This window comes from Stylophora pistillata, chromosome 14, assembly GCF_964205215.1.
Source record: "Stylophora pistillata chromosome 14, jaStyPist1.2, whole genome shotgun sequence".
In the NCBI taxonomy this organism is placed as follows: Eukaryota; Metazoa; Cnidaria; class Anthozoa; order Scleractinia; family Pocilloporidae; genus Stylophora; species Stylophora pistillata.
In genome coordinates, this window is record NC_142532.1 from 1,742,508 (window position 1) to 1,765,369 (window position 22,862).

At 38.7% G+C, this 22,862-nt stretch overlaps 2 protein-coding genes, 1 long non-coding RNA gene and 1 pseudogene across 3 annotated transcripts; all 4 read right to left on the minus strand.

Moving 5' to 3' along the window:
- Positions 1-447: 447 nt before the first annotated feature.
- LOC148716089 (uncharacterized) lies at positions 448-3,069 on the minus strand. The gene has a single exon (XM_088745330.1). The coding sequence runs from the start codon at positions 2,797-2,799 to the stop codon at positions 910-912; it is 1,890 nt and encodes a 629-aa protein (XP_088601456.1). The 5' UTR covers positions 2,800-3,069; the 3' UTR covers positions 448-909.
- Positions 3,070-11,862: 8,793 nt separating this feature from the next.
- On the minus strand, positions 11,863-20,226 carry LOC148716090 (uncharacterized). The gene is made up of 2 exons (XM_088745442.1): positions 20,088-20,226; positions 11,863-13,642 (listed from the first exon to the last, which is right to left on the minus strand). The coding sequence occupies exon 2, from the start codon at positions 13,638-13,640 to the stop codon at positions 11,892-11,894; it is 1,749 nt and encodes a 582-aa protein (XP_088601568.1). The 5' UTR covers positions 13,641-13,642; positions 20,088-20,226; the 3' UTR covers positions 11,863-11,891.
- On the minus strand, positions 18,015-19,164 carry LOC148716091 (uncharacterized; annotated as a pseudogene).
- Positions 20,227-21,880: 1,654 nt separating the features above from the next.
- Positions 21,881-22,388, minus strand: LOC111335853 (uncharacterized). Its single transcript, XR_002695384.2, has 2 exons — positions 22,311-22,388; positions 21,881-22,061 (listed from the first exon to the last, which is right to left on the minus strand). It is a non-coding gene; the product is annotated as an uncharacterized LOC111335853 (long non-coding RNA).
- Positions 22,389-22,862: the final 474 nt, after the last annotated feature.

Below are 22,862 nucleotides of genomic sequence, written 5' to 3' on the forward strand. Positions count from 1 at the left end.
CTTCTTCTGCGTCTTTTCGTTTCCTTTTCTCTCCAGCTTTTCTATCTTTGCCGTGCAGACAATCGAACACTTTTCTTCCCAAAATTATGGAAGGCACACCATTAAAAGGAATTTTTTGCACCTTTAATGTCTCGTGGATCTTCCCAGAGTATTTTGTGACCTCTGTTCGAGTGATCTGTTGTTAAATTGTGATGGAAGATAGGATCAGTAGAGCAACGACGAGAGTGATACAAGCTAGCACGACGTAACGCTTTCAAATATATATGCGCATACCAGTGTTTCCGAAACCTTTGTCAGCCTTAAGGTGGCTCGATAGTCTAAAAATGCTCATTTTGGCAACAATTTTACCAACACTTAAACTTTAAATCATATCATTATACTTGTGCCACAAACTTAAATAGGTCTTACCCATTACTTTCCACTAAGTTAGGAGAGCATTCCATAAAATTCAGAGGAGCCACACCATTTATTCTAGCCACACCCAATTCCGAGAGACAAAAATAGGTATGTTTTTTGGCAAAGATATCTCTACTCTGCTTTATGCTATAGAGCTAAAACTTCAGGTGCTTGTTGTACTGTATCACAGCTGTGCAATGACCTACTTTGAGGTAAGTACTATGTTGCATTCATGAATTAGCTCTCAACAAAGAAAGACCAAAAAATAACCCTGACTACACTTCAATTTACAAGGCATAACCCATGAGTGAGAAGTCCAAACACTATAAAAATAGGTCATTGCACACAGCTATTGACACTTGAGATGCTGTGAAAATTTGATCTACTTATCGTAAATATTTTTTGAGATATTATTGTCACAAGGTTTCAAAACCTCTGAAATACGGAAAATTAGAAAATAGCAAATAAAGTTCACAAGATCATTGGGCAAGCAGTCAAGAGTTGAAAACAATGTTAGAAGGCACCAGCACCATACTGTTGTCCTTCTATTGCCTCTAAAGTGTCACTGTAACCTTTTTTGAAGTTTCTGATCTGTTTTCTCCTTTTTTTGGCTTGCTCAGAGCTTTTACGGCGAGAATGGCGAATTCGATTATGATCTTGCTTTCGGCAAGCTTTGATGCAATGAAATCCTGGGTCAATTCCCAGGTTTCGAAGAACTAAAATGATAGAAATAGTGCCATTGTTAAAATGTGAGACTGCCAAGAAGGTAGCAAGTTCCACCACTGCTAGCCCAGAGTGGGTTTCCTTTGTAGCACGCTGCCAGATAAGGGCATTGATGGCCTCATTTTGGTTTTGCGTACCACCATGTAGACAGCGTGCAAGCAGACTTTGCTCACTCAAGGCTTCAAAGGTGGGATAGATGGCATTAGCCACAGCCGTTGGAAGGGGATGGTTATGTCTATAATCAGAGGTCCCCTGTGCAACATCCCTTTGAAAGCCACACCATGAACTCTCTCCAGGGGGGCACAGGTCGTGATCTGGGCTATCATCAGTTGACTGTGTATGATGCCAAATTGCCATTACAGCATTCTCCATAGCTTGGATATCATGAGTATTGTTCCTAATGGCTTTCCCATAATATACTTGCAGTTTATCAATGACATTGTCTGTTAGCCTGCCCCTTCCGCCAATTGACTTTCCATCTTGAAGACGTGTCTGACCAGTTCTCTTCTTCAGTGAGCGAAGTCGCGACCCCAAACGTTTCTGGACATGGCCCACACATTCCAATTTTCTTACTTCAACAGGCCCATAAACGGCTTCTTCAACAATAAGTTTGTGGGATTTACTGTCTCCATCCCCAAGAAATTCTGTATAACGAACAGAGTAGTTTTGAACAGACCGTTCAAATATGGCAAGCATTCCAGAAGCATCCATCGACCCCGAAGAACCAAAATAGTTTGCCTGGCAAAGATGCTGGTGTCCTTCCCACCACTCCTGAAACTCAACAGTTCCTTCTTTGCTTCTCCAAACCATGCATTCCTTGCACTCTTTGGACATTACTTCCACATCGAGAACTTTACCAGTAACTGTGGATATTGCAGTGACGACCCCATAAGCTGAAGAGTACCCCCTTCTTCTCCAAGTTCCATCCCCTGACACTCCAATGTCAAAGACCCCATCTTCTCCTGGCTCATAAAATTCTTTTGCCTCTTCAGCTGCATTTTGCATGCTCTCCTTGGCTACAGTCTCCGCAGAATTGCGAATTGTGGCAACATGATCTCGATAAGAGTTCTCGTTCATGGGCGGTAGCATGTTCATCACCGCAGCGAATTTTACAAGACTCTGGTGTCCAATTCCAATGTTCCTTGTAGCAAGGACAACTCTTCGGTTGACTTCATAAGCCTGACTCCCTTCGATTTTAGCAGAGGAAAAAAACCTCTTCGAGTATTTGCACTTTTGGGATGTGCATTTTAGCACAAAAAGAGTAGCAAAACCCATCTTGGCGCTGCAATCCTCCTCGAACGTGACGTGGCCATATTTACACATCGGACACCAAAATGACTCGAAGACTGAAGCAAGTACAGAGATATCAATCAAACGAAAACCCTCTATACTTGCCATCTTTTCCTCCTCATCGTTTTCAGGGTCTCCAGAATCGCTAGACTTATCGTCCAACTTTCTCAGGGTAGCAGGCATCGATTTAGTACGATCAGAATTCCGTGTGATGTTTTTCGGAATCTTTTCATCTTCGATATCGGTGATGTCTGATTCCTCGCTTTCTTTCACTGATTCCTGATCATCAGTTCCTTCCATTTCTTCAGAATTTCTTTTCTTAGTATACTTGTTGCCTGTAAACCTCCTTTTTTTTCTTCTAACGTTCCTAAATTTCCTTTTTGGAGGCATAATTCGCTTCAACTCTCAGTAGATAGATCGTAAACAAGCGAACACGTTTTTCTCATGCCAAGTACGTCATGTATCAGCACACAATGTCCTCATTTAGGGCCTAACTATTTACCAGGCCCCTGAAATCTATTCTGGTCACTCCTGTGAAGATTTCTTTGAAATCATTGGCTTTTTTTGGTGGAAAACGACGCGTTAACAATGCTGGTTTCCATAGCAACCGCTCAAACAGATCCAAAAACAGTTGAAAAACATACAATAGCCATAGGAAAAATTACAAAAGATTTACTTTTCTTGAAACTACAATGACTGTTGGTGCCCAGAAACTTATTTCCAAAAATATGAAGTTTTTATGATTTTTTGGCCTATCGAGCCACCTTAAAGCAAGAAAACTTCGTCGTCGATCCTGTTTCGAATTCCGCAATGAGTTTATACGCCTCATCAACAAAATTTACGTATCCAAAATTATCCGCATCTCTACCATCATGCAAATTGTTCACGCTTTAAAATTCCCGCCACATTGTTTCTGTTTGTTCTTCGGGTGTTCGGCTATGTCTCCGCGTGGATTTCCGAGAATCTTCGGTTATGATTTGCAAGTTGTTAAGTATTCCACCTCAGTCCCTCTCGACCGAGGTGGTTTTGGTGGATGGAATCTAATGCTGTCCTTTAGACGTCAAACGGTTGTAACTTGTGAGTTAAACTGACACAATGGGATCTGGATACGAGATCAGGGAAAGATTTGCAAGTCCTTGCAAGTCTAATGCTGTCCTTTAGACGTCAAACGGTTGTAACTTGTGAGTTAAACTGACACAATGGGATCTGGATACGAGATCAGGGAAAGACAAGTTTTGCGTTGCAGTTGTGTCTTCTGTTCTCTTTACAGTCAGTATAATAAATCTCTTCCATGGATAGGACACAAGGCTTTAAAAAATGTTCCAGCTTCAGGATTAAGTTTCTCTTACTACAACTCTCAGCGAATTATTTTTTCGGGAGGTTTTGGTGGATTTTCCAAGTCATGATCCAAAACCGCCTTTGGCCTTTTTGCTCTCCTAGTCTTTTGTACATGGTAGGTAGGCATGTGTCTTAACAATTGTTATGGTCTTACCTCAATCAACTCCGGTGCTGGCTTATTTTTTTACTGTGTTTTTGTGGTAATTTTTACTATTGCCTTTTCGAGCTTCATGTGCTAACTAGAGGAAAAACTTTGGTAAAACTTATTTATCACTTGGCCCCCGAGTCCCTCACTACAGTCAGTTAATTGTTTATTTATCTAGCTTTCGGTCTAACTAGTTCATTAACCTCAAACAAATGCGTGGACTTTGTCTCATGAGTAAAACTGGTGCCGTTTCCTTCATGTTCATGTGTTATTCGAAACGAATGGCTTCAGCTGTATTCTGTCCTGTACATTTCAGTAGAATGCTTTGCCTTGCGAAATGAATGTTGAGTCGAACTGCACCATGAATTTCAAACCAGTTGAGTTATAATTCACTTTGCTGTATGTGTCGTGATCATGAAATTCTTATTTCTTAAGATTGATGATATGAATTAACTGTTATGTTCTCTTCTGTTTAAGGTAATGTGAAGTGACCCAATAATTGGTAGTATAGACAGAATGGTTGGCAGTGACATTTACTGTGGCAAACTGTTATTCAAGAATTTGTCATTATTCCCAGAAGTTTACAACTGGTTTAAATTATTAGTCTTTTGTTCTCTGTACACAACTTGCCTAGACTAATATGCTATATGGGGGCTATGTCTTCTTTATTTGTAAAATTGGTAAAATTACTTGTAAAGTTTTCAGAAGTTTTGTCTAGATTTCATTGAAAATGAATGTCAGGAGTGATCAGTCATATTCCTTTAAGAGTGTTTAAGCTTCCAGGATGAGAGCTTCCTCACTGATACTATCAGCTGTAGAGATTCTCATCAAATTGTCAGATAACTCTTGTAATTTAATAGGTGCAAAAGTAAGTTGAAAAGTAACGTTGCATGAAAAGTTCAAAGTAGGGCTGTGGAGGGGACTGCAGGAAGCGTTGTACTGGATGCAGTTTATTTTTGCCAACAATTATTCAGACACCAGCATCATTTATATAGTGTCTCATTTCAACCTACGTATCCAAAAAAAATAACTCCTGCATGCGAAGCATGCCTATGTTTTTTCATGCATGACTAAAGTAACTGTAGGTAACGGCCATCACATCCCAAGCTAGGAAACTTTTAGGGGTGTTGTTGAGTGTCGTCAACTTTATAGTGTGAATTGTTATACATGACACTTACTATGAAAAATCTGTTTGGTCGAGAGCGTTCGATCAATAATAATAATAATAATTATAATAATAATGGTTTATTAACAGATCCACCAGGTGGCTCTTCCCTGTTAAAAATACATTAATTACAATTAAAAAAAATCAAATTGAGTAATTCACAAATTATGCAATATGCAATTAAAAGTAGAAGTAAGGTTGACAGAATAAAAATTACAGTAAAACTAACTAATTGCTCTGTACTATAGTACATAAAAATTCCTTGAAAGTCTTAAAAAGGTTCTGTAATCTTTACAGTTTCTAATAGATTCTGGTAAATTGTTGAATAACCTCGACGCGTTGTCTTGGAAAGTGCTGTTTTCGGTCGGGACCACTAATCTAATTGAATTGCTTGAGCGCAGTTCCTTGCGGCATTCCTGTTTTATTATTTTAAGATAATCTGGCTAAGTCTCAGTGTTATGCCAAGCTTTAAAGCATGATTTCAGGAAGTTCAAATCTCTCCTCTCATTGACTGGGAGCCATCTGATTTTAAGTACATCCCGAAAGTTCTTAACATAGTGACCGAGTACAAAACTTGCAGCAGCAAATTGAACTCGTTGCAAACGGCGAAGTAAGAATTGTGGTAAAGGGTAAAAAACCAGATCTGCATAATCTAGTTTTGACAAAATCAGTGTTTCTACCAGTTGCTTCTAAGCTCATATTTGGCAAGGTATTTCAATTTTCTTAATATCGATAGAGTGACGTAGCATCCAGATACCGTGTGCTTGATGTGATCGTCCCACTTAAGATGTTCATTGATGTGAACTCCAAGCAGTTTGCAAGATTTAATACGTTCCAGTTTATAACCACTGACTACGATGTTAGGATCATACTCGTCAAGGTGATGTACTCTGGACATTTGCGGGGTGGATAGGATCATAACCTTGGTTTTGTCGTTGTTAAAGGCGAGGGTACTCTGCTTAGACCAGGCACTTAGTTTATTAATTGATTGGGAGATAGTGTTTCTACAGTTATTTAGGTCAGATATTTTAGCATGATCGTAGATTGTCGTGTCGTCCGCATACTGGAAGCATTTGACATTTACGTTCTCCTGAAGATCAGCAACATAGATATTGAATAGCACCGGACCCGAGACGGAGCCTTGCGAAAGCCCAAAAATCACGTTTTTAACATCTAAGCACGTGTCATCGATCTGTGCGAATTGTTTACGATGCGTAATATAATCGAGTGTCCAGATCAGGAAGTCTCTAGGGAAACCTAGAGACTTCAATACACAATAGCATGTGAAGTTGACTTGATAATGGCTACATATATGGAGGTTTTGCACAGCAGCCATGTTGGATGGCAGGAACAATAGATTATTTACCCATTGGAAAAAAATTCTTTCTTATGCAAAATATTTTGGTTACAATGAATATATGAAAGTTCATATATTTTGAACAGCGGTTATAGATACGTATGATGCACGATCCTCGCAGTAGAGAGCGCTATTTATGCAATAGCGAAAATCAGACCTGAAAAAAATTTTTCGCTATTGCATAAATAGCACTCTCTGCTGCGAGGATCGTGCATCATACACAAAATATTTTCATTGTTCCTGCCATCCAATATGGCTGCTGTGCAAAACCTCTATTTAGAGGATATCGCATTTATCATGTCGAGTGCAAAGTCTGCTTAGTTTTCAAGCCCATAGTCTGTGTTGTGTTAACGCAGAGAGAAACTCAAAATGGCTGAACGCTTTTACTAGATGTGGACAGAGGCGACGCCAGCTTTTCGTTTTAATGTAGGCCTGTTCCCTAAGAAAGTTCGATTTTCGATTTAAAATTTCTCACAAGTCATATCATAAAAGTCAAGTGGGCGGAAAAAATTTGTATACGCCCCTAATGGGTATCATGAGTTATAAACCCTCGTGTCTGTGTTATCTGCCTCATTCTTCGAGTTCGGTAGATAACTCAGACCTTGACATCGACAATCTCATCCAATAATTTCTTATTAGTTGTCGGACAGACTCTCTAAAGGCGTCGTTTCGAGAGTTAGCCCCTCATCAACGTACCACAGATTCTTCAGAAACTTAGCTCTTTTATGATAACGTTACAACGTCCAAACTAGAGTGACCCTGCCCTTAATGCCTCATAAAAAAAAAAACCATTAACACGATGTTTCGTAATCATAGTTAGTAATGGAGCTTACATAAGCAACAAGTTAAAATTAGTAAAAAGAATGAACAAATGAAGAAACTGTCTCTTTTGATGTTCTTGGATTTTAGATAACTTGTGTCTTCAATGACAAAAGTTATATTGCTATTTTGTAAGACAGTTGGTAATTTTCATCACGCAAGGCAAATATAAGTGATTCCTTAGTATTTTTCACTGCGCATCCTGTACTGCGCAAAAAAAAAAATCACGTAATCAGTAAATTATGACCTCTAGGGCAACGACTCGAGGAACGTTTTGATTCAATGGAGTGATCCATCTACCTGTGCGTCCCGCGTCTCAGACTCATAATTTTCCTGAAAGACGCACAAATTTAGTACCAGATACGTCCCATTGGACGCAAAAAAATTACCTTCTCTCCATTACTTTCCTACTCTCCATTATTTTCTATCCAGAAAGAAATTTTAAATTTTAATAAAGCAGACATGGATTAACTGAGGAAAACCCTGTCCTTCATACCTTGGCATGTTGCTATGTTAGATGATGACATAAACATGAACGTTATTAAGTGGGAGGACCTTTTCTGGGCAGCAGTGAATGAATTTGTTCCTCGCCAAAGGGTCAGGGACAGGCAGACACACCCCTGGATAGACTCTGAAGTAAAGGCACTGTGTAGAAAAAAGGACAAGGCCAGTCGAAGAGCTTTGAAATAAAAAAACCAAGACCATATCGACAATTTTAAATCTCTTAGAAGAAACGCAAAGAAACTGATCCACAAAAAGTACGCAGACTACCTCAATAACCTTGCTGATTCTGTTGAAAAGGAACCCAAGAAGCTCTGGAGCTTTTATAGCACTAAAACAAAATCTAGAAAACTTCCATTGGCTATAAAGAGAAACAAAGACGACAGAAACCCAGTCAGGTCATCCTATGGCGAAGCGAATCTCTTTAATGAATACTTCCACTCAGTTTATAGTCATGCTTATGCTGAACCTCCACCACCGGGATCTCACCCTATTTTACCTATTCATGAAATTTCAGCTGTGGCTGTTTCTGTTTCTGTTTCTGACGTAAAATCCATCTTCGAAAATCTGGACCCATCAAAAAGTCCTGGACCAGATGGCATAACTGCCAGGCTCTTGAAAGAGTTTTCTTCTGAAGTAAGTGACTCGGTTACATCAATTTTCAACAAGTCATTACAGTCAAACTAAGTGAAGCGTACCCCTCAAGATTATATTAGTGAATTGATCATTTGGATATTGAACCCGCCAGTCGTTTCAAGAATGCAATAATTAATTCATTATTTGATTATTGAACCCGCTAGCCGTTTCACGAATGCAATAATGGATTGATTTTTTGAATATTGAACCCGATAGCCGTATCCGTTTTGAAAAGGCGCGGATCATTGTTTAAATCAGAAGTCCATTTCTGATTGGATTATGCGAACAAGTGATAATGAAATGGAACCATTTCATGGCGTCAGACATGGCGCGAAAGGTGAGTTCGAGTGTTGTGTAGAACTTCTTGTAAATTAAATGTTGTAAATGGAATGTTATCGACAGCTTTTTTCGCCTATTTACATCTTGACGAGCTTGTAGAAATTCTTGCGTGCATTCATGGTCGAAGAAAATAGTTTACGGGCGAAGCCATTCCAAGACTTTTTTATTTCGTAAATATTTGCGATCGACTGTTTTCGCAGTGTTTTTACAGTGCAGTTTGTTCTTTTTCAGGATTCCTCGTCGAATAGAACAATCTTATTGGTCTAATCAGAAATGGACTTCTGATTTGAACAATGATCCGCGCCTTTTCGAAACGGACACGGCTATCGGGTTCAATATTCAAATAATCAATCCATTATTGCATTCGTGAAACGGCTAGCGGGTTCAATAATCAAATAATGAATTAATTATTGCATTCTTGAAACGACTGGCGGGTTCAATATCCAAATGATCAATTCACTAATGTAATCTTGAGGGGTACGCTTCACTTAGTTTGACTGTAACAAGTGGTGTTTTCCCAGAGAAATCGAAAGACTCAGATCTCACCCCTGTTTTTAAATTTGGTCAAAAAGATGTAGTTACCAATTATAGAGGTATCTCACTTTTGTCCATTATGTCAAAACGACTTGAAAGATGTGTCCATATCCACATTTACAGCCATGTCGAAGACCTTCTTCACCCAGAACAACATGCTCTCAGAAAACATAAATCTTGCGTCACCCAACTTGTTCATTACATTCATTCACTGGCAAAAACACTTGACTCGAGTGGTCAAACTGATGTCATATACATGGCAAAAGCTTTTGACCGGGTACCACATGAGAAACTTATATCTTAACTTGAAATGCTTGGCTTTCGAAATCCATTATTAGTCTGGATCAAATACTATCTTACAAATAGACGTCATAGCGTCCTCATCGAAGGCATTGCGTCAAACTGGAAGCCAGTTACTTCCGGAGTTCCTCAAGGATCTATCATTGGCCCCATTCTATTTCTTGTATATGTAAATGACATTGCGGAAAATCTTTCTACTGGTACCAGTCTTCCCCTCTATGCATATGATGCAAAGTGTGCCAGAGTGATTAACGACCTTAATGATTGTTACACCCTCCAAAACGATCTGTCAGCTCTACATGATTGGAGTAAACTATGGAAAATGAACTTTAATTCACAGAAATGCAAACAGCTCTGTATAACAAGGAAGAAACAACCAATCCACAATATCTATCATCTTGGTACGGAACAATTACTCCTATCTGACACGGAAAAGGATCTAGGTACAATGCTACATCACACACTAGCATGGCATGACCACATCTTTACGAAAGTAAATTCTGCTAATAAGATCCTGCGGCTAATTAAACGGACATGTGGAAATCAGACACAATCTGCTTTCCAACAAAGCTCTCGTTTACAAAACAGCCCGACGCGAGTAAACATCAAGAAGAAGCAGCAGCAACTGCATAGAGAAGGATGATGAGAAAGCGAATGAAGACAATGAAGAATCGGCACAAGCGAAATCTGCGAAATGTAAGGAACGAAGATTTTTGAGCCGTGGCTCAAAACATATTCGTGGTTGGTCTACGAGAAAAATTGAAATTATATGTATGCTCAAGTCTGCTCGGAGGCGAGCAAATCGAAAGGAATGAGTAAGGAAGCCCAGTGCCGAAATTTTCAAAACACCACGCTAAATCGGCATGCTGGCCTCCTTCTTTTATTCTGCTTTGTTTCGCATATGTGTACAGCGGCTGTCTATAGAAAGCATCCCACTGGTAAAATTCAAATCGCTACTTGAACTTCTTCACGATTTGGGGGCTTAAGGACATAGCGATTTTCAAACAAACCAACATCAGTTACGATTCTTACACGACTTCAGATGATATCTTGCAGTGCCTTTCAGATGTAATTGATGACGAACTCAAAGAAAAGTTGGGAAAAATCTCCAATGGTAACTGCCCTTACCGCTGAAAGTACAGACATTGCGACTAACACTGTCCACTCAGATTTCTTGAGATTGCCCCCTGCTCAAAGTTGTTCATGATCTGTATGTCAAAGACTGAAAGTAACTAATAAAATACAAACCTCGTTTAATTGTATGAGCTATTCATAGGTACACCTCGTTTAAAGATGAGTGTGGGACTCACTGGATTTTGGCTGTTTAATAAGTCCCTGGACTCACTACTGCCTTTTTCTAGAGGATCACTGTCCAATGTCGTTTAAAATTGCATGATTTTCCACAAGTTATATGTCAAACTGTTCCATACGCTCGAGACTTTCCATCTATCAAGTTTTTCCAAGTGTTACTTAAAAAATTCTTGCTTCCAGCTAACTAAAAATGTACGGTGAACCTCTGAAACGACGCGCGTGATTAATGCCAGCACAGGCATAAATGGGGTAAGTTTGGCACATCATATGTCTTAGACAAGCACTATGACCTATCTTTTTTATTGCATTGATTGTATTTCTCGAGACAGACACTGTTAAGGTACATTTAAGGAAAGTTAAAAATATTGTTGGATAAATTTTTTTCTGACACCTTAAGGAGTAAAGTCACGTCCATCTACCGATACCAAACACCGTTTTTAATTAAAACGCAAGTAAAAATTGTGGAAACAAACTGACTACTTTTATCAAAAATGTTAAATCGCAAAAGAAACTTCGAGGATATCTGACACAATAGAGTTCAGTCGTACCCTATATTTATACCTAATCAATCAGAATAGATAAAACAATTGGGAATGGACTAAACTAGCCGCACAGTTGTCATTAAAAAAGAATTATCCTTCGAATGAACCAGTCTACCCAACAAACTCTGAGCGATGGTAAAAGTCATAGGTCTTTTGCGACTAGACTCTTTCCAAAAAGGTCTTTAGCAGGTCTCCTTTTCGAAAAATCAGTCATAAACCAAACATTCCGTGTAGTTGTTTCCAAAGTATCACTTCAGTATTTGGCGTGGGTACCATAACGCATGCTATTCAAATCCTCTCGGAATGAAAATTGTAGTAGGTAACCCTGACATTTTTAGCGCTTTGCATATTTGGGATATACGTTTACATAAGTTTCCCTTCGGATATGTTGTTAATTGTCACAAGAAATTAGGCCGAAAATATACTGGCGAACAACCAGAAAAAAAACTCAAACATCTTGAGCAAGAATAAATGAAGAACTGCTCAATTACAAGGTTACTCGTTATAGATTGAAAGTAGTCTTAAGCCGGTGTTCAAAGGGATCTCTTTTGACAACGTTTCAAGAGCAACTTGCAGTGGGGTGGCCAAGGCACAAAGTTGGTATGAATTTCGATGCTCGCCAAAAATTATGCCAAAACCTTCAAGACTTTTATCTTCTTTTCTTTCAAAAAGCACTGCTCCAGAATCTCCTGCGGTAGCAAACACTTTCGCATTACCAAGATCAAATGGATGGTCTATGCACAAGCAGTTCTTCAACCAAAAATTCTTGTTAAGAGTAGCTGTATGCTTTTCACAAGAGTCACACGCACGCTGAGAAGTATCTAAATTCTGTCCGGTTTCAAACCTTTCCAAACACACTTGACAGAGTTTAATGCGTTTCAATACACTGACCAGTTGCTCATTTTGAGCATTCACCTCGTATAAGGAGGCGTTAAGAAACATTGATGGCTGTACGTGACGACCTGACTTTGTAAATTCAGTGGTTCGTCCACTTTTGCACAGTTCCCCTGAGGCCTTCACATTTGAACTGCATTTACCACTTGGGCAAGATCCTGTTCCAATCAATTCGGCTGTTTGACTCTCCCGTAAACCTTTTACCTCCTCTGATGTCAACTCAGCAATGGCAGCATCGATGTAATATTGTTGACCATCGGTCCACTTCACATTACGAGACACACCAACAGTGTACTTTCCAATGACCCTTGGAGGTGTTAAGCCCTCCTTGAAAGCTTTTTCGTGCAAATCTGAGGCTTGAAGCTTCCTCTTCGTTTTTCTAGCAGGATCAAGAAGGGTTTCTTTGACTGATTTGAGGTCTTGGAATCTCCTTAACAATTCCTCTGGCCCTGTAAGGGTACAATCTGACGTCTGGCTCTTCAAGATAGGGTTGCCGTCCTGCTTAATCATCTGCTTTGTCCACAATCGATACTGCTGAAAATGGTACTTTAGGTTGTTCAAGTGATCATTATGGGCAGGATGAGTAATTTCTAACTTTGCCTTATGTTTCATCACGTGATCACAAGACAGTGCATAAAAGGTTTTATCGCCTTTCACAATAGCACCCAAGGTCCCGGCTACATCCTCGTCTTTAACGCCAATACTTGCTCCCAAACAAAGAACCTCGCTTTGCTCCTGTGCTTCATTCGGTGTCCACAGGTCATCAGTTCGGAACCAAAATCCATCCACAACATCCACGGGGTACGAACCAAGAGTGAGAGGAAACGCACACTCTCCATCTGGGATGTGGCCTTTGCGAAGAACAGAAAGCATTACACAAGGCGTCTCTGTCTGTTTAGATTTTGTGATTTTCAGTGATGGTTGCACGGCGGTGATATTACGATGCCTGACAAGAATGTGAAGGTTCTGTTCTATCATTTTGTTTATTGCTTGAATATGAGACTCATTCAAGCTTTGTGGTGTATCAGTAGGATACTGGACAGGTGAAATCTTCAAAATCTCATTAGCATCTTTGTAGAGGTCAAACCATTTGAGGTCCACGTCCAAATCTTCAAAACATTTCCATGCAGCATCTATCAATTTTTGAGGTATGCCAGACTTACCATACAACACATACAAGTGAACAACTTTACGAGCATCCTCTGAGTATGGTAACACACGTAAGCACTCCTTATGCATAGCTTCAAATTCCATTGCTGTTGCAACAATGCTTTGGAGCTTCTTTTTGCCAGCAGGATTAATGGCATCATCTGTAATCTCTTCCGCTGGTTTCAAATCCAAATCTTCCATTCCTGAAAAAAGAGATAGATATAAATATATATATATATATGTATTTAGTATAATTTCAGAGCTTAGCAAAGAGTTTCCAGCAATCTGATTGGTCGAGCGGTTCCTTATGTCGTGCTGTATAAACCGCTCCACGCGGTTTATATAAAATGTTAAAATAAAATGTTAATAATTGTTACTAAAATGTTATTCATATGATACACGATCCTCGCAGTAGATAGCGCTATTTAAGCAATAGCCAAAATCAGACCTGAAAAAAATCAGGCCTGTACGGGATTCGAACCACTGACCTCTGCGATACTAGTGCAGCGCTCCACCAATTGAGCTAACAATTGTTAACAATTGAGCTAACAAGCCAATTGAGCTAACAATTGTTAGCTCAATTGGTAGAGCGCTGCAATAGTATTGCAGAGGTCAGTGGTTCGAATCCCGTACAGGCCTGATTTTTTTCAGGTCTGATTTTCGCTATTGCTTAAATAGCGCTATCTACTGCGAGGATCGTGTATCATATGTATCTAATACCGCAGTTCAAAATATATGAACTTCATATATTTCATTGTATAAAATGTTATTATTTTAGAAATTTCTCTGGTTTTCAGCTCTGAAATTATACTAAAACAATTATTCGCCTCAGGTTCGGTGAATATTGTCGAATAATCCCCTCGACTTGGTCTCGGGGATTATTCGACGACATTCACTGAACCTGAGGCGAATAATTGGTAAATATATATATATGTATTTATATAGTCGTTAATGGAACTCTCAGGCCAACAAAGGTGCACCGCGCCATGAGGATCAATAAAGATTCGCAGCCCAAACCTCACAGCCAACACGAACGTAAAAAGTTTAAAAAATTGCGAGGATGGACAACTTCTGACGTAAAAAATATAAAAAGTTTTAATAACAAACGTTTCGGTCAGAGACCTTCTTCAGTTATTTACCTGTAAATATATATATATATATATAACTAACTGCAGACAGTACTGTTTCGGCCTTCTGGGCCTCATCAGTGCAGTGCTAATGCTAGGATGGGGGAGAACCGAGACGGTCACCCCAAACGACCCAACCTTTGTGGTATCGTCTAAGCCATGCCAGAGTGCTCAAACTAGAGTAAACCAGCGAGCATGCGCAATTGCAACGGCAATGACTCATCCTATATATATATATAGATAGATAGATAGATAGATATACATAGATATATTTCGTACAATTTCAGAGCTGCGCAAAGAGTTTCCAGTAATCTGAATGGTCGAGTGGTTCCTTATATGACGCTTTATTATATGGATGTGTCTCAGAAGGACTGGGAACTACCGAATTCACGAATTTCATTGGCTGAAATCAATATTGAAAGCGGTCTAGACTTTCCCATGTAGACTGGTCTAGAAAAAAAAGTTACAAAGAATATGTTCCGTTACTTTATAAACACAGCCATATAATAAACATCTTATTAACCGAGCTAGGTCGGTCTGTACGGGAGAATCTTGACCTCGGTCGCTGGTTGACCTCGGTCAGTGCGTTCGGTTTGTACTGGTGACCTCGGTTAAGATTCTCCCATTCAGACCTCCTGCTCAGTTAGAAATTCTCAGATATAGAAGAAAAATGGCTATTGTCCTGAAATTCCATCACTGGAAGTTGTTTAATCCCAAAGATCAGAGTCCAGTTCAAAGGGAACATAACTCTATCTCACGGATAAATCTCTATGCTGCAGCCAAGTATTGACAAAATGTATTGTGCTACCTTTGGGACAGGGAGTTATCCAACAAATAATGTTATTGACCCTTTAAAGAACTGGGGCCAGGAGTAAGACATTCACATCCACTTAACAAGATAAGTAAAATAATGTTAATTTCACATGGCATCCAACAACTGTTAGGCCAGTATGTTATGAATTCCCGAGGAACACACCTTTTTATCAAGAAATTACCTTAAAGATGTCAAGTTTTTTAAATTGAAATACCTCCCGGAACATCGAATCTTTTAAAAAGAACATTACGAAAAAAAAAGACCTAGCGTCACTCTTAAACAACAATGGCTGCTGTGACCTGTGCAACTCTTAGGGACCACCTTTTATATACCTAATGTTTTAATGAACAATTTACACATTATTCCTATAAATTATTTGTAAATAATTCTATTTTATCTATCTATTAATATACTTATTTATTTATTTCTTTTTTATGTCTCCAATTAGTTGTGAAAACTAAATACATAAACACATTAATAAAGCTTTTACTTTACTTTATTTACTTTACTTTACTGCTGCCAAGAATGCTATAGCTTCTTTTGAAACAACCTCAAAGGTTTGGTGAAACCAACAATCTCAAAGTAGTTATTATTTTTCTTCGTGCTGACCTTGAAGTTAATTATTGAAGACTGCATAAAGGGTTGGAACACACATTATGAAGAAAAAATTAAATCATTGCAACAAAATTTTCCAAACCAGGAATAACAGAACTAAAAAGATGCATCACCCTGGCACAAAATCCTGGTTATGATCCCAGGCTCACATAATTATGTTTTAAAGAGTTTAGGATGGGTTTAGATAACCTAATAAAAAGGGAGACATATAAGCAGTGTTCTTGATGACAGCATTTAAAAACAAGCTTAACTCCCATAAGTGACCAAGACAGAATTTCTCCTTACAATAAAAGTACAAGATTTAGTAGACAAGATTTAGTAGATGACAATAAAGAAAAATATCAATTAAAGGATTCTTTTATGATCAAATACCAAATTCTCCTGACTAATATTATAAGAATTGTATGGCAGACAATGGTAGCAAACTGAGTTTTCTTTATCTTTATCTAGTCACAAAGCTGGAAATAAGCCTCTATAGAGTAAACAATTGATAACCACTTAGAGAGAGAAAATATCATTCTCAGAAAACATGCTATTACTATTTCTTTCTCCTAAAGAAGCCTTCAATTTCTAGGTTTTTTATTTTATTGCAAGGGGGTGTTCAAAATAATTTTAAGCCACAAGGTTTTATTAACCTAAGTACATTTCAGATGTTCAGAAAGGACTGATAAGCAGCTGAGAGATTTCTAAAACCCTTTGAAAAACTAGTGCCACAGGATGTCAGAATTCTACATTTATAAGGCCTTTTTACTGCTTTTTTCAGTGATTTCCCTGTGTTTTGAAATATAGATAAACTGGAGTCACTTCAATAAACAGCCTCATTTACAATGGTAATTGAACTGATTGAGGTGTAATTTGGGCCATTTTGAAACAACTTGCGATCCTGCAATCTGATTGGCTCTCACTGGTTCAATTTATCCACCAATCACACAATTTTTTATTCTTAGTCGCATCTTTTTGAAAAAGACAATGTTCTAAATGTTCTACCAGACATGTTGAAGATCTTTGAATTAACAAATATTATTATACTTGGGGTAATTGGAGCTTAGGTGAGTGCGTTTGATGTTTGTCGGGGTACAGGTAGCAGTTGAGGGGGAAGGGTAGATGGTTCGCACGATAGAAAAATGATTTTACTGGATATTTGAATATAAGGGTTACATACAGAGAAACCTCTATCTAACCTGTGCATCATTATGAAAAGGTTGTGAACGGTAGTGATATTGTATGCTTGGTTTTAAGTACCTGAATTTGAGGAGACAGTGGCTACAGTGTGTCAGGTACGCAGATAGAACTTTTTGTTTTACTGCTGCAAGAGATGCTTTACAGAGCTAAGTTGTTGAAGGCTGATTAGCGCTTTAATAAACTGGGTTTTTTTTGTTGTTACTGTTGAATAGCAGTTCTTTGGATAATTTTCCAGTTCATTTTTAAGAGTATCCAATCATCAACTTGTTGACAAAATGAATGAAAGTGAATTTACTTTTTTTTTTTAAGCTTTCTAATGTGAATTCAAATTTCACACTGACCTTGGGCTATCTTAGCCCAGCTTTGGAAAACCTGGGTCAGGTATTGTTAAAAAGCAAACAGTTGACAACTTGTTAGATGTAATCATTAATTCTATTTATTGGGAATTCCACAAGTAAACAATCACTGAAAATTACAATAAAATGAAACTGTTACTTGCAAGTCTTTTCAACCTGGGTAAAGACCAAACACTACTTTTTCGGGCTGAACACTGGAACACAATAAAATCGTGTTTGAACAGGAACATGTATATGCTGGCGAGAAATAGCGGACAATTAAGTTATTCTTTGAATTAACAGGAAATCGAGTATTACATTCTGTTGAATATGGTGACCATTTTGGAACTAAACCAAAGTGAACATGAACATTCTGAATTGGAAAAAAGGATTTTTGTACTTTGGTTGATAACAACAACATTTGGTGGAGCTTCAAATAGCCTCAAGTGAAACTTTTATGAGCTAAAAATTGTTTGTGGAGCCTTTAGAACAGCTCAAAATACAGACTATGATATCTAACATTTATTATGAGTCAATGGCCTCGAGGGAAACTTCTATGAGCTTAGCAAGTGTTTGTGGAGCCTTTTGAACAGCTCAAAGTACACAATATGATATCTGGACAACATTTAATATAGTCAAATAGCCTCAAGAGAAACTTCCATGAGCTTATTAGAGGCCATGTCAGAAGTTATGCAGAAGCTAGATTTGATTTCCAGCAGATCCAAAATAAGCTCTTCCTCTGATTTTATGTCAAGGTTAATGCTGGGTACAAGTGCAGCCAGTTTATGCACCTCAGGATGAAAGAGTGTAAGTGCAAGTTTGTCATTTACGTTGCATGTGTTCTGGAAAAGCACTTTTAAAAACCACTGAGATTCACAAGAGGATCATGATGTTTTCATCCTCTTCTTGCAGGATGGACATGTTGCAATTTTTCAATTAGATTTGACTGAAACCTTCTTTTTGCATAATGCACACAAGATTTTTCGATGTGTTTTGAATGCCAATTAATTTGGCTGATATTTTGTTTCATGTTGGTTACTCCATCTCTGTTGTGACTTGTGCCAGGTTTTGTGTAAAAGGAGGAATCTCTTTGTAAAGAAACTGCTCTGACTTTGGAGTGTTCAGATAGCGGATTCCATTGGTCTCCTTGAGCCTTAGATTTTGCAAGGCATAAGTCTTCTGGTCTTCAAGTTTGTCACAATGTTCTTGCCACAGAAAAAGTTTTATAGAAGTGGTGTGGTCAACGAGAATGATTTCTTGCTTTTTAAGAGGATGGTCATAACGACTTTTAATTGTTTCCACTCTAATGATGCTGTATACCTTGACTTTAACTGGCACAACAGCTGCTGAGCTACACAACTCGGTAGATTTACTTTGTGGCACAACGGCCGCTGAGGTTAACAACCCGGTTTGATACAGGCGCCAGGAGTCGCACACATTTTCCAAAGACAGTGACGGACCATGCTTAATCCAAAATCCAAAGTAAAATTTTACTGAGCATGTTGTACTTACTGCCTTCAGTAGACCTTCAGCAATCTTTTAGACCTTCAGCATGAAGGATGAGATGAATGAATGCCGAGGTCACAAATCCCCACGTGAGTTAGTTCTTCAAAGTGAGGTAAAACGTAAACAAGCACCTCAAAGCGAGGCATATGTGTGTTGACGATGACGAACCAAAGCAATCTCATGAGGCAAAACGTAAGCAAGCGCCTCAAACAGAGGCAAATGTGTGTCGACAACGACAAACCAAAGTAATCTCGAAAACAACCTCCCTTATAAGTTGCACAGGACACCCAATAATGCACATAAATCCCAACACAAATTAGGGATTGCGTTCTCGTACCTCGAACGCAACAATTGCCTGGGTTCTACTATCAGCGACCTCTTCCCCTTTACCCAAGGGGAGCTAATGAAAATTCATCACACTCCCAAGTTGTGAAATATATAGAAGTACTGGAATTCAACCATTAAAGGTTTAGGATGCAGCTTACGGAGTAAGAAGTCGCCTGATACAGCGAACGCAAAACGAAAATTTAGTTTGTCGACACAAGTTCCGTTGAAATATCACCCGACTGTAGTCTCTGAACTTAGGTTCAGCTTTTCACAGCAGATGAATCATTCAATCAAGCATAATTGGGAATACAATTATATATATTTAAGAACGAGTGTTATAGTTTTCAAGATTTAGCGACGAATATTGCGACGCTTCGACTACACGCTACTGATGTGAATGTGCTTAGAATTTCATGTGGCCAAAGATAATAATCTATCATTATTTCGCCACTATGAAAAACAAAAACTTTTAATGACACGACTAATACATATTTCGAGCTTACCTCTTATTCTAACGCCGTATCAGAAACAGAAACAGTTCGCTAGGGGCTTTAGGTAAATTTAATCTACTGTATTTCTTACAATACACAAGATGGTAGTTCGTTTATCAGAATAACTAGATGTCGTTCGACAGCTTTTTTACTCGCAAAAGATGAAACCGTTACCACTTCGTGTTATCTGTGGAGTTATATGTTTGGTTAAAGAAATAAAAGTTTGAAGAAGGGAATAAAAAGTGACTCACCTTTCAAGTTTGTTGCTTCAACTCATTCAGTCGAAAGCGTCTCAACTCCTGCTATGGATTATGGGAGCAAAATTTCAAACTCAGCGAGAGAGGGGTGGAGGAATCAAAGCGTCTTTTTCTCGATGTGCCCTTTCGTCCGTATGATTACAACTCTTTCCTACGGTGGTAAATTTCGTGTATCAGTAATGTATCTATGGAATGAGGGTCGGTATTACGGTATCTGAAAAATGTATGCTATATGACGAGGTGAGGCTACATAAAGAAATCAACGGGAGGGGGCTGGAAAGCTGTCGCTGAACGATATTGACGTAGAACAATGAAAATAGAAGCGGTCAGAACAAAATAGCCTACGAAAAAAAGTAAGTTTCTCAAATCCTTTCACTGGGATTCCAGAAAACCATCCGTGAGTTCCTTGTTCCCTGAGATGACAACAAACCGCGTGGGAAAAGTAGAAACTTCCGTCATCTTCTTACACGTTTAAGGAATAAATGCATTTCCGCTGCAAAAATTTGAAAATACTGCTCTCTGGCACGATCAGACACGACCCTAAAAAAATTGTGACAGTTCGCTGAAAAATAAGCTTATAAAAAACGCTGACCTTAATTTTTTTTGGGGGGGGGGGGAGGGGGCAGTATCATTCGCATGCTGATTCAATCACGGGTGACTTCTCTTGGTGATAGCGTGATTGAATCAGCATGCGAATGATACTGCCCCCTCCCCCCCCTTCAAAAACAAAAATTAAGGTCAGCGTGTTTTTGTAGTTAGGACGGTAGCTTCCAATGTGGACGGACATAGGAATACGTAAGTTAAAAAAAAAGGCAATAATTAGTTGTTTCTAGCGCTCTGAAAATTGCACAAATTGTCGAGGAGATGCAATAGACATTGAAAACGCTGCAATTCCTAACCCTTCAGATGCGACATAGACAAAGTAACGGTGTCTTAAAGCAGACCGACCAATTCCTCATCCAAGGCATTTAAAAATCACTAAGTGAAGCACAAATGGCTACACGTGACAACCTGACTCGATCAATATTGTAGTTGAGCCGCTCTTGTACAAATCTCCAATGGCCTTTTCATTTCATCTACATTTATCAACATGGCAATCTCCTGTTCCAATTATTTCAGGACCATTTAGCCGATTCAGTCCCAGGCTCTAACCGAAAACAACTCGCTTAGCTCCTGTGCTTAATTGGGCGTCTTGAATCGAAATCCGTCTACGACATTCACTAGGCAAGATTAATCATGAGTGAGAAGGGAAATTTACTCAAAAAAAATTGTAACAGTTGGCTTGAAAATAAGCTTAGAAAAAAACGCTGACCTTAATTTTTCTGGGGGGGTGGGAGGAGGCAGTATTATTTGCATGCTCTAGAATTCCATTACGCGTGACTTCTCTTTATGATCTTTGCAGTTTGGACACAGGAATACTTAATACTGTATAAATTGCACAGGAAGAATCGATCTCCGAGCACATGGAATGTATATAAAGTTCAGCTTAACAAAGTCACATCAATGAAACGAAAAGCATTGCATTCTTTCTGTAAGCACGCTTCAAATAAAATGACTCGAAACATACAGGCGAATTTTGGAAACGAATGAATCCTTTATTGCCAAATACCAGAAGCAAGGCTCACAACAAGATCTTTCTACTTGAGAAAGATCATGTTATAACTGACTCAAAGAGTATAGCTGAGAATTTCAATTCCTATTTTACTGATATAATCAATCATAATGTTCAAGATTTGGAATTTAATGCACATCCTAGTGTGTCATTGATACGCAACATGGAACAGCTAGACGACTTTGCATTTACTCCTGTTGACATAAAGTACATACAAAGCATTCTGGAACAATTGAATGCAAGAAAATCTGTTGGCATGGATAACATATCTTCACATCTGCTAAGGCTATCTTCTCCAAGCATTTCTACTAGAGTTACAAAGCTCATCAACCATTTTATAAATACTCAAAGTATACCTAGAGAATGGAAAAGCAGTAATATTACACCAGTATACAAGAAAAGAAATAAAACAGACTAAGCCAATTACAGACTGGTTTCCGTCCTAACCACATTATCAAAAGTCTTTGAAAAAGTTATCTATGATCAGATCTATCCAGTTATGTCACCTCTACTGTCCCGCAACCTATCGGGATACATGAAAGGTCATTCGAGTGCAACAGAAATTTTGAAGACTACGCAAAAAGGCGTGAAATAAAATGACTTACCGCTCGATTTTTCTCCTTCGATCTACATTTGTGAGGTTCTTTCATCCCAACAACCACTCGCCTTGGAACAAGCGGAAGTGTGTAGGCGCGAAACGTATCACGGGAAAGCCGAAATAAATTAAATTAAAGGCACAGAGGGTGGGGGAAATCGAGCGTTTGTCCCCTGGTCAGTTCTACCTCTCCAAAACAGCTAGACATGTAAATATCGATGACAACTTATTCGTCCAGAACATGGTACCATACTGTTAACGGCTGCTTTTACTTTTAGACTGCAAAACTTCAACTACACCTGGTGACCAACATGATGCAGCTACGCTGCTTGTTTGTTTACGGCTGAGGTACCGGGAAAATCACCCAGCAGAATGACTTATGAGATCTGAGCACTTTAGACTCACCAACTTCACATGCTTAGACACACACGCACACAAACACAAACAAATAAACAAAAAATATGTCCATTGGGATATATGAAAGGTGGCGTGATACCTTTTGACAATTACATTTGCGTGAATAAAGAGTAACGCAACTCGCGTTCACTTACAGACTTGCGAA

What these genes read in the sequence shown, in the direction of transcription:
- LOC148716089 (XM_088745330.1), bottom strand. Translation starts at nt 2,799, where the DNA reads ATGCCTCCAAAAAGGAAATTTAGGAACGTTAGAAGAAAAAAAAGGAGG.
- LOC148716090 (XM_088745442.1), bottom strand. Translation starts at nt 13,640, where the DNA reads ATGGAAGATTTGGATTTGAAACCAGCGGAAGAGATTACAGATGATGCC.